Source organism: Nanorana parkeri, unplaced genomic scaffold (assembly GCF_000935625.1).
Source record: "Nanorana parkeri isolate BGI_ZX_2015 unplaced genomic scaffold, ASM93562v1 scaffold753, whole genome shotgun sequence".
In the NCBI taxonomy this organism is placed as follows: Eukaryota; Metazoa; Chordata; class Amphibia; order Anura; family Dicroglossidae; genus Nanorana; species Nanorana parkeri.
In genome coordinates, this window is record NW_017307021.1 from 488914 (window position 1) to 501003 (window position 12090).

Here is a 12090-nt window from a genome sequence, read left to right on the forward strand (position 1 = left end):
GGACAGTTTACATAGCAGCGTTGCATTGTCGTATGTTGCGCTGGAAAAAAAAACATGCTCCCTTCTTTCCTCTTTTTTTTTTCCAACGCAATGCATAAAAAATGACATGTTACTTCACATAAAGCTTGGCAAAAAAAAAAGCATCCGAATGCAACGGATTGGAAGGACCCTCCATTGGCTAGTTCGTTCTAAATTTGGTGTAAATGCACCCTTACTGTATATTTGAAATATTTAATTTGAGGTGTGTGTGTGTGTTCACATAAAATACCCAGATAGGAATGTTGAGTGATGTGTGTATTGCGGTCGTTAAGTGAATTCTGTGGTTTATGGCAATAAAAGTTGGAGCGTGTTGATTTTTATTTTTCCATGTACAAACAGTTTTTTTCTTTCTTCTTCTTTGTCCTGCAGAATGTCATACCCATATCAGCAGCAATCGGGGTTCCCTGGATATCCAGGCTATCCAGTAAGTCTTCCAAATGTGTTTGCTATTGCTTCTAGCGCTATGAACTACAGACCTATTGCTTTCTCTGTAGTTATTGCATCATTTGCAGACGCTAATATAAGTATATAGAAACAAGCACTGTATCATTTCTACCATTGGGAAACAGATTGACTGATTTAAAGTAGTGGAACATTTTATTAAAAATAAATAAATACATTTCTGTTTTGTATACAAAGTGATGAGAAAAGGTCAAGTTATGTGTTGTACTTCTAGCATCTTCTTTTGAATGAGAGAGAGAGATAGAACAACAAAGTCTTTGTGACGCTGGGGAAGGTATTTCTCACAGAATGAGAAGGGCTGTATGTAGAATGGCCTTACCCTTAGAGTAACTTGTAGCTGACTTGAATCTCTGAGACCATGGTCTTTCAGTCCCTCTTCTGCTCATTCCTGTGATTTATTTCAGTGCATTATTGAGACTAGTAAAGCGAACAGGAAATGAGTTCAACGACTGCCAGTTGTAGATGGCTTTAAAAATGTGATAAAACAGGCACCGATAAGTGAAATACTCTTCCCTGGTCAAGTTAAAGCTGAACTCCCAGCAAATAAATGCATACACTCCCTCTGCCCCCTTCCCGTGTGGTATGTTTAGCCATGCAATCTTACCCTCTGTTACCCCCTGTTGGCACAGCCTCAGTTCCAGGAGAGATTAATAAAATAAAAAACTCATAAGGGATGGTTCTTTGGAGTGGTTCTAGTGGTCTGCTTGGTGGACACACTAGACAACTCAAGACGGAGGCCTGCCAATCAGAGAAGTGTACCAGGCAGAGACCAGCAATGTATTCCTGTTGGGAACCTTCACACAAGTCATGGTTGCCTAGACTCATCACCCAGCATATAGACAGTCTGTGGCAGTGATTGCTTTCCATTACAGGAAAGTTTGTTTCCAGGGCTAAAATATTCCTGTTCTTGGTGTAGACACAATATTGACTGCACTGGGACACTTTGTTTCAGCCAAGACTTATAATAAGAGTACCTTTATCCACCAATTTCATGTTCACGAAACGTTTATTTTTAAGGCACACCAACTGTCAAGGATGCCAGCGTGCTCATTTCAGCTCTCAACCGAACTTTCAAGCCCTCAAGTGGCTGGTGTCATAGCTGATCACATGTGCAGCACCATGGCAACCGCAATCCAAATAGAGGCTATTATGGCACCTTCCTTGGCTGTCATGGATAGGGGGGTTGTAGTTTCGCATTTAACAATCAGACTGTTAGGCCTTAGTTTAAAGCATCAACTGATCAACAGTCTGTGTATTTTCCCTCCTAGCAACCAATAATTCTTATCCTGTCCTAGCAACGGGAATGGAAATGCTGATTAGTTAAAAGGGGAATGGACACAGATTGTCAATTATGAACCTGATGCATGAAGCTCTGATGAGGCTGTGATGAAGGCGGCCATTCTCTGACTCATATACTGCATACTAGTTCTTGGGACAGTGGAAAGTTTAACCTCCCTACCCCAGAACCAGTATACAGCATGAGTCAGGGAATGGCTTCTGTCATTACAGTTTTATCACGCAGGTGCTATGCTACAGGACTTTACAAAGATTTCTATAGTTAGGTTTTTAAATCCTCACTGGGCATCTCCAAGAGATTGTGCTGTGACCTGCTGTTATGTGAAAGTACAGTGTGCTCTTATGGGTCCACTTCAACTGGGTTTGAGCCAACTATGTGTCTGCTATGACATTTGCTAAAGCTTGGACAGCTGTTCCTCAGCACAGGACTTGTGTAACTGGGGACAGAAGTGGGTAACATGTACACGTTCTACAGAACCTAGACACCAGGCTGAAATTAGATTGCCTACGCAAATCCATTTGTCACTGAAAGACCCATTTTGTATAGACAGACTGGATCATTTCTAGGTTATTTGTATTGGAATGTTTGTGGTTTGTGTCATTCCCCTCTTGCTGATGAATTGGCTGTATGGTCTGGCTTCTAGTAAGACTGACATGATCTGTTTTTTAGGCAGGTGATCCAGCATATACTCCTGGCGGCCAGCAAGCGTACCCTGGTGGGCAATATCCACCTGCTGGTGGAGGTGCATACCCACCAGCAGCTGGAGGTGGATACCCACCACCTGGAGGATACCCTGCTGCTGGTGGCTATCCTGGTGGGATGCCTTCATATCCTCAAGGTATGTTTTGATAGTTTTGTAGGGTTCCCCCCCCCCCCCCTTCTGATCTACATATAGTAGTATATATAGTATAACAAAGCAGTGCTTAGATTTTAAAGTGCCTTGCAAACATGAACTTCAAGTCAACCTAACAGTAAATGCAAAGGTATCACCGGCACACACTTGGAAATCCAAATCTCAATAATCCATTGATAGATTGTATTTTGTGAAGAATGTCACATCACGTCATGCAGTGCTAACATTTCGGGTCTACACAGGGATCCTATGTGGCTCTGATGAAGGATCCCTGGGTGGACCTGAAATGTTAGCACTGCATGACATGATGTGACATTCTTCACAAAATAAAATCTATCAATGGATTATTGGGATTTGAATTTCCAAGTGTGTGCCGGTGATACCTTTGTATTTACGGTTAGTGTGTGCACTGCGCCATCCATGCGGACACCTTGAGCACCACAGGTCCTTTTTTATGCTGTAAGACCATAGGAATGTGAATGGTATTTGGAACCTACTTCAAGTGAACCTGTCGCAAGCCTGGGCAATTTGAACTGTGCAGAAGATGACATAAATCTGCGGAGGGTTCCCTTCATTGACAACTGCATGACCAAATGATCAGTAGATCCAGAGATAGATTACTTCCTTCTGTGTCCTGAGCCTTCCGATTTTTCATTCTTTAGTCCTATTGATCAGTACGGAGACCGGAGGGATTTTGTGTATCCCGAGATAGTAGAGGTGTGTCCTCAACTCTGGAAAGGTTTGAATAGGATTTTGGCTGCCTCTTTTCTGGAATTGCTGTTTGGCATGTGGTTTTCGCTGAAGGGAACCTCCCTTTTTTTGTGTGTGTGTGTGTATATATATATAATTATGTGCCCAGTTTTACGTGCCTTAGTATATGTACATTTTACTCACTCCATTAGTGTAACCCAATTATAGCTATAATGACTTGTGCAGATACTAATTCTACTTTTCAGATGTGGAATTGTGTCCTTTCCTATTTTCCATATGATATTTAACCAGATTTCTCTACTCTCCCCCTTTAGCCCCTGGATATGGAGCTCCGGGTCAAGGTGCAGGATATGGAGCACCGGGTCAAGGTGCAGGATATGGAGCACCGGGTCAAGGTGCAGGATATGGCGCTCCTCCTGGTGCCCCGGGTTATGGAGCACCAGGTGGAGCTCCAAGGATATGGAGCACCGGGTCAAGGTGCAGGATATGGCGCTCCTCCTGGTGCCCCGGGTTATGGAGCACCAGGTGGAGCTCCTGGCTATGGTGGAGCTGGTTTTGGTGCCCCATCCGGTGGATTTGGAGCTCCAGCAGGAGGACAATATGGGGCTGGAGGATACAATGTTCCACCAGGTGGTGCTCCTGCAGCGGGTGGGTATGGTGCACCACCTGGAGGGGCTCCTGGATATGGAGGATACCAGCAGCCTTCTGTTCAGACCTATGGGGGAGGAGCACCAGGTCAAGCACCAGGTCAAATGCCAGGTAAGGAGATTTGTATATCAAATATGACAGACAGTAGCAGTAGAAAAAGGATGTATGACCGATGCGCCTAGACTTTGGTAATTCCACTTTGTGTTTTGTAATCCCCTTTTAAGATCTTCTGCTGTAGCTAAAGACCCCCTGTTTTGCAACCGCCAAAGAATGCAGTGGGTCCATGTTTACCCATTGGAGATTTTTTTTTTTTTTTAAGATAGTGGCAAAAGAATTGAAGTTCCTCTGCATGCGAAATAATATAGAGGAAATGGCCTTGTGGCATGCTGATGTATAAACATAACAATTGTTTGGTGCTTGCAGCAAGCGGTGACTGTATTTGAGGTTTGTAATGATTGTATGATACTCGTAATATTTTTCATTTCTTTCTCAGAATTAGGACTTTGTAATGTTTCCCATAACACCTTACTCTGTAACTGAGCATTTGAAACCTTTGTATGCCCAAAGCACTCTACTATGTTCTCTCAGCTCTACATATTGAATAATTTAGTTCATCAGCATGCATAGTGCCTGCGGGTGAATGAAAGAAAGCTTTATTGATCGATGTTTTTATGCCGTATTCCTTTTCTGGAACATTGGTTATTTACAGGAGTTTTGATTAGCCGCCTCTGTATACTTAACCAATCATCTCTCCAGCTTGAGTGATGGATACTGGCTTTTACTGGGAAAGAACAGCCAGTTACAGATTTACATCTTTCACTGTGTCTATTTTATCCTAATTTTCATTACCTTTTATTGCCTGATCAGGTGGATATCCAGCAGGACCCGCACCAGGGCAGCAGCCTGCAGTAAGTACCTTTACTGTCTTGTCTCTGCAAAGGTGTCTGTCTGTCCTTGGCAGCATGGTGTAAAGCAGGGGTGCCCACAATTTTTCGTCTGGAGATCTACTTTTCAAATGACGAACTCCATGAGATCTACCACTGAAACGCCTGCATTCAGGGGTGAGAGGGGACTTGGCGGTGCATTGAAATCGGTGGCCGCCACGCCCTACACCCGCAGCGCAATCGCCCCCACACCCGAAACGCAGGCACATTATCGCCTGCGTCCAGTGCGATCTGCAAAAATGCTGCAGAGGAATATTTTTGCAGATCGCACTGTACTGGAACACAGGCACTAATGCGGGTGATCGCACTTCCACCTGCGTTCAGGGGCACCTCCTGCCCCTGAACGCAGGGAAGCCGGCTTACATTCCAGTGTGTTCTAGAGACCGAACACTCTGGAAAGCAGAATTTGTGGTGTGAACTGGCCCTCTATTGGCTGTCTCTTCTCTCTCTCTCCTCGCTCTCTCCCCTGTTTCTGTCTGCTGTCTCTTCTCTCACTTTCTCTGCTGTCTCTCTTCTCTCACTTTCTCTGCTGTCTCTCTTCTCTCACTTTCTCTGCTGTCTCTCTTCTCTCACTTTCTCTGCTGTCTCTCTTCTCTCACTTTCTCTGCTGTCTCTCTTCTCTCACTTTCTCTGCTGTCTCTCTTCTCTCACTTTCTCTGCTGTCTCTCTTCTCTCACTTTCTCTGCTGTCTCTCTTCTCTCACTTTCTCTGCTGTCTCTCTTCTCTCACTTTCTCTGCTGTCTCTCTTCTCTCACTTTCTCTGCTGTCTCTCTTCTCTCACTTTCTCTGCTGTCTCTCTTCTCTCACTTTCTCTGCTGTCTCTCTTCTCTCACTTTCTCTGCTGTCTCTCTTCTCTCACTTTCTCTGCTGTCTCTCTTCTCTCACTTTCTCTGCTGTCTCTCTTCTCTCACTTTCTCTGCTGTCTCTCTCCTCTTTCTTTTCTTACCTCCACTGCAGCAGCTTCCCGGGTCTCCTCTCGTGCTCCGGCATTCTGTCCTCCTGCGGTGCTCGTGTGGCTGACGTTGCACACGGGGAGTGGTGTCCCGCCCCTTCCCATCTGCTTAGGCTGACGCATTCAGCCGCACGAACACAGCGGGAGGACAGGACACAGCTCAGTGAGTTGATCGCGATCTACCAGTTTTTGCTTTTGCGATTGACCTAATGAGCACCCCTGGTGTAGCGCTTACCACATGTGTTAGAATCTTCTATAGATCTACCAACATTTATGTCGTTCTAGGGCTTGTCTGATTTGGATACAGATTGATTGAGTAGTTTATGTAGATCCTCAAAATAGTGTTTTGGTAAACCAGTTCCAAAAAGCAGATTTTGTTTTGCTTTTCTTTCTTACATAGCCATGGTAGAGATCAGTATTGCTCATGTGAGCCTCTGATTCCACTCGTGGAGAGATTGGGGAATGACTGAGACCTATAGACATTATTAGATTGTGTCAAAACGATATATCTCTGTATTTAAACTGTAACAAGGGTCATATAAATATATGGTTTAATCTATTGTATTTTGCCCTTTCTCTTTACAAAAATGTGATTGATTATCTTGTAGGTCAGTGTGCACTATGAGGTATGTCTATGCACTGATAACTGCTCTGTGCTATTAACACGTGCCAAATATTGCATGGTTTTTCTTTTATTCTATAACAAGTTAAATAAAGTGGAACTCCAGGCAAAATGCTAAATGGCTAAATGCTTAGTATACTTGAACGGTGGTGCATGCCCAGAGATTTGTAGTTCTGTTAATCCAGTCTTGCGATTCAGGCACCTTGATATATAGCAGAGCTACTGCACTCCCATAGACCTCTCTGCGGGCTACAATGTAGGTAGACAATGGTCTAATGCGTGATTTGTCTGTGACGGAATGGGGCAGCAGCAACACACCTCTTGGCACATCACCGAGTAATGAAGCAGACTTGGAATGGATTACAGTGCTGCCCTCCTCCTCCTTTCCCAGTATGCTAGAGGTTAGAAGCGGGTGTTTTTCGGTCTCACATTGGCACTGTTCTGTCATGGGTGACCTAACTGGCCATCAGTGAGCCTCAAGAGATGGCAGAGTCAGGCTGTGGGTACAGTGTCCCAGGAAGTATCTTCTCTGTCAAACTAACGGGGCTTTCTGGTCAGCCAAGGCGCTTGAAGTGAAAAGCTCTTGAGGTGTCTGCTACAATATGTGTGGAAGGTGCTAGACTAGGTAAGTATTTTTGCATGTTTGGTTTCCTTTAAGGATTAGGCCAACTTCTGGTGCTAGGGGTGTGAAGACGTTTTCAGGTAATCACACCGGTTATATTTAAACAGAAACTGTGGAATGAATTTTGAACTGGGGAGTATTTTATGTATCCAAGTTATTTTTGCCTGGAGCTTTGCTTCGCTATTACGCACCGTTTTATTTTGCTACCCAGGATAGTAAAGACGTCATTTGAAGTTACTGATTGTAATGTGCTTACTGAACACTTACTTTATGTGATACGAGTCTATAGTCCATACCAGATAGCTGTGTATACTGATTATATTTGAATACGATCTTTGCTGCTCTTAATTCTGTTTTTTATTGCGTGAATACACTGTGATGCTTTTTATTCCGTTTTATCCTGTATGAAGCTTGTCGGAGCAAGGTGACTGCATGAGCGTGTGCGGTGTTCTCTAAAGTTTACTACAAAGCTGATCAGATATCACTCTATGCATGTACAGCGGACCTCGCTGATAAACATCTCATTTCCGTTAGATTTGATGTGCGTGTGGTGTGTTTTTATTTTTATTGAGGTAGCTTAACCGATGATCCATCAACACCTACAGGGTAATTGCATATAAGAAGGTCCGTCATCATTGTCGTTCCATGGAGTATTATTTGCTGGTTGTCGGACACTGTAGGACCCTACTTTCCCTTCATCATTATTCTGAAATAGATTCGTCCCGTTTTGGAGATTTCCCTTCATGTCCTGCCATTAGATGCTCAGGACAAGATGGCAAACGGCCCATGTTGTATAGTTGTCACCGGAATAGACATCCCCATTGGGTTATGTTCTCTGTTCTAGTCTTGGTCTAGTCTTATGTTCTAGTCTTGGTGACAAGACTAAAATTGTGACATATTGGTTTGCGATGCCTTTCTGTCCCATTGACCGTGGTCACCAGTAACAAATAGTAGGGATGCACAGATACTGAGTATTTGGGCGAGTACTCGCCGAAATGCTTCTGATGCCTATCCCGATCCCGGAACTTCCGATATCTGTAAGCTGGGCGGCAAGTTATTGCATGCTGCCCGGCTTCCTGATTGGCTTGGAAGCTGGCTCCATGCTCTCGCATCATTTTGTGATGAGGGAGCATGGAACCTGCTTCCCGGGCCAATCGGGAAGCTTGGTGGCGACTCATTACCCGCCCCCCCAGCTTCCTGATTGGCCACAAAGCTGGCTCCATGCTCCCTAGTCACCTGGTGAAGAGGGTGCATGAAGACTGCTTCCCTGCTAATCGGCAAGCCGGGAAGCTGGTCATTACACGCCGCCTGGTCATTACACGCCGGGAAGAAGAGAAGGTAAATCTACCTAGCGGAGGCAAGGACAGAAATAAAACATGACTGGAGTTTTCACACTTTTACTCCATCCAAAACTAAAATAACTGGATGTGAAAAGGCTGAGGAACACGTCCTATGTAGAGGATGGGTTGCCTGCTGTTTTGTGGAGATCTATTTAAAGTTGAACTCCCAGCAGACCACTAAATACTTGAATTGCATATATGTAGAGCTGCAGCTAACGATTATTTTCAAAATCGATTAGTTAGCCGATTATTAAGTTCGATTAATCGGTTAATCGGATAAAAAATACATTTTAAAAAATGGCTCCAGTGATGAGACTTCTAGTTTGTATTGAGATTGCAGCAAGCTTGGAGCGGTGGAGGCAGCAGTTTTTCTACTAAGTGGTTTGTGTCCATCTTTCATAATATTTCTACAACCCTACAGACAGCAGAGCAAAATTGCTGACCAAACATTTCTCTACGGCAGTTAAAATGACAGCCTGGTCACCCATCCTCCCCTGCCTGTAATGGAATAAATACGGGGCAGATACAGACCAGGGATTTGATTCCTCTACTCTGTCCTGCTGCCAGCATGGTACTTGGCAACACATGTGCATGCAACATACCTGATTGGCTTTTCGTGCCGGTTCTCCCACTTCCAGTTAGAGTTTTACTTACTGGATAGGGAGTTACAATACAACTGATTCCACAACATTTTATTTATAGATCTCTCTCTCTGAAGTTCAGATTTTATGCTAGTCTTTGTTAAAGCAAAAAAGGCCTTTTGAAGACCGACCCCTTAAAATAAATGCAAATAAGAGGTAGTGTTCTGCTTTCCTCAGTATAGGAGAGCAGTTCTAGTATGGGGAGTATCCAGAGAGTGGAATAAACACAGCAGAGCTGAGTGATTGCACAATTGCTGTGTGCTTCCTGCTTGGCAGAGTTCCTAGTCATTTATAGCAAGACCTACAAGGCAGACTAGAATTCACAGTAACCCAGGCCCATTTCTTTTCTTAATCAAGTGATGTGTTTGGGGTAATAGCACCGCACAATTACTTTTTTTATATCTTGTGTCAAAGTAACTGACGAGTATACAGAATAGAGTATTGTGAAGAATAGCCCTAAGAGATCCGTACTGAGAAGTGTGACAACCTGCTTGCTGTGTATATGTGAGTTCTCAGCGTGGGACTTCCCTTCTTGCATTTCTTTAACATGCTCTATGTCTGAAATTATTATAGAGCATAAAACTGTACAGAAATGTTCTCATTTCACCCTTTTTATAGTAAATGTCAGTCTGACTTCTCTTTATTCTTGTAAGGGATATTAATTGATGTTAATTGTTTTGCAGCCGTTTGCAGCAGCCATGGCTGCGACTCAGGGCACCATCAGGCCTGCAGCAAACTTCGATGCATTGGCAGATGCGGAAAAGCTGAGGAAAGCCATGAAGGGGTTTGGTATGTTTTAGTTTTTTTAATATTTCACCTCTCTGGTAGATTTGTATTTTCTATCCGGATGCAGAGTATGGTGGGGAAACCTAAAACTCCCAGAACAGGAACAGAGTTGAGAACAAGGAAGGGAGAGCTCACTGTTCCAGTATTTAAAGCCCATTTGAAGCTTTGTTAATGTATTATTGTAATGCAGTGTGCTAGAGAGTGGGGTCTGCTCCCCAACACAGAGCGCAGTGGTCATGTCCCCCACTGGAGACCTGAAACTTTGCACCCCGTGTCTCACTCTCTACCATGCTGCTTGCATGAAAGGTATTTTAATCAGGGGTGGACAAAATGAGATGCAATTCAGGAGCCAGTCTATCCAATCCTGGTGCCAGCAGGTTTTTTTCCGGAGCCAGCTCCATTGATAACCAGAGAAAACCTCAGACGTTCGGTGCCAGCTGTCATTTTTAGGTAGTATTAAACTTCTAAACTTTTTCAATAATGAATCCAGATCAAACAAATATACATTGTCCAGCAAAATATTTATTTAAATATTTGCCCAAGCAATTACAGGCATCACGTTTCTTAACAGCTCCAACTCTCTCAGCTCGGCTTATCTGAACTTCTTGTCCAGTACAAGATGCCTGACAGCGGCTGGAGACTTTGCCGTCCTCTACTAGCTGGGAGTAGGAAGAATGGGCAGGGAGCAGGGGAATCATTAGGTGTGTGCGTGTGTGTGTGTACAGCTTACTAGCACACGCAAAGGTGGTTCCATATTACCCTGCAAGAGAAAGGAGTCACCCTAAAACAGGATATCGGGGCCAGTGCTCAGGAGACCACCTGATTCTGCAGGAATCCTAAACAGTAAGAAGCAGCATCCATTGTAAGTGAATTAATTAGCATTTGAAATGGTTTAAAAACCTTTTAACTTTAATTTTAATACTTTGGCTACCTGGCTCCTGGAATTCCTCTAGCCCTGATATTAACACTTACTGTTAAGGAGATCCTGTCACCAACTTCAAAAATGACAGGTAAAAGCACAGGAGAATAAAGTATTTCAAATGTTTGTGTTTTTTGTTTTCTTTTCGCAAATGATTTTTGATTTGACTTGCTTTGTGCCTTTTGAACTTGCTAGAAAAACAGTCTATTTCCTGGCACAGGCCCCTCCCTTTGTGCATGTCATAGCGCTCACACCTTATGATAGTGTCTAATTATTATGTGCGGTCTTATCTGCCCCTCTCCTCACCTCCCTACATAACCTTTTATGTAGCTGCTGGGGCAGACGTGAAGGGGGATACTATAGAGTGTCACTTGAGTGACCGCACTGAGTTTGTTGACATCATGCCCAATATGTGGAGCCCAGCAGCAGTCTCAGGACTTTTGGCTGTCTGCACAAGGGCGGGTTTTACAAGTGAATAAAATGTTAGATGCACATATAATATTATGAGGCGATTTTTGTTGCATGGTCTGGGGCAACGAGGTCTCTTTTTAAAAACAAAAAAAATAGAAGCCCCTTTTGTTGTTACGGTTTATATAACCGGACTGAATTCCAGTAGTTTAACAAAGCTTTAATTGATCTTTAAGACCTAAAAACCCAGAGGCCATAGTCTGCACCTATAACATGTTTGTGTTGGATGCAGTTACTCTTGTTCTGTTTCCTCTGCCAAGTTTGAATGCTTTTCTTGACCTTTTTTTTTTTTTTTTTTTTCTTTTTACAGGAACTGATGAAAAAACAATAGTTGATGTTGTTGCGAATCGCTCTAATGACCAGAGACAGAAAATTAAGGCAGCATTTAAAACTGCTTATGGCAAGGTATGTTTATTGCTTCAGTGTCTTTGTGCAAAAACAAACCATTAATATGATCTTAAGATCTTAACCAATGTTGCTGCAAGCATGTTACAGCGTGATGTGCTGCTAAATAACAGGACCACAAATACAAGCATTCCATACAGGCATGACTAGTGCTCACAGAAGCTGTGTAATCTGCCTCATCACCTGACATGTGGGTGAATGTCTATCGGAATGCAGCCTTTAAGTGTTTTTTGTTGCAACTATGGCAGATCCCATGAAAAATCAGCTTCATGCCATCAGCTTAAAGAGTATCTATAGCCAAGTTTTTTTGTTTCCAGTTGGGGATAGGAAAGTCAGGGTCAGACACCCCCCCCCCCCCTTTAGGTTTTTTTTTCTTTTTTC

At 43.5% G+C, this 12090-nt stretch overlaps 1 protein-coding gene across 2 annotated transcripts in view; it reads left to right on the forward strand.

The window, feature by feature from the left end:
- ANXA7 (annexin A7) overlaps nt 1-12090 on the forward strand; it is a 37516-nt gene that overhangs the window by 15660 nt on the left and 9766 nt on the right. Inside the window, exons 2-8 of one of the 2 annotated variants that reach the window (XM_018564473.1) lie at nt 409-463; nt 2468-2636; nt 3731-3805; nt 3888-4109; nt 4878-4918; nt 9815-9920; nt 11615-11709. In XM_018564473.1, the coding sequence (XP_018419975.1) occupies nt 410-463; nt 2468-2636; nt 3731-3805; nt 3888-4109; nt 4878-4918; nt 9815-9920; nt 11615-11709 (762 nt within the window). In that variant the 5' untranslated portion in view covers nt 409. Of the gene's footprint in view, nt 1-408; nt 464-2467; nt 2639-3678; nt 3806-3839; nt 4110-4877; nt 4919-9814; nt 9921-11614; nt 11710-12090 lie in introns of both variants that reach the window. The other variant, XM_018564472.1, reaches the window with a different exon arrangement.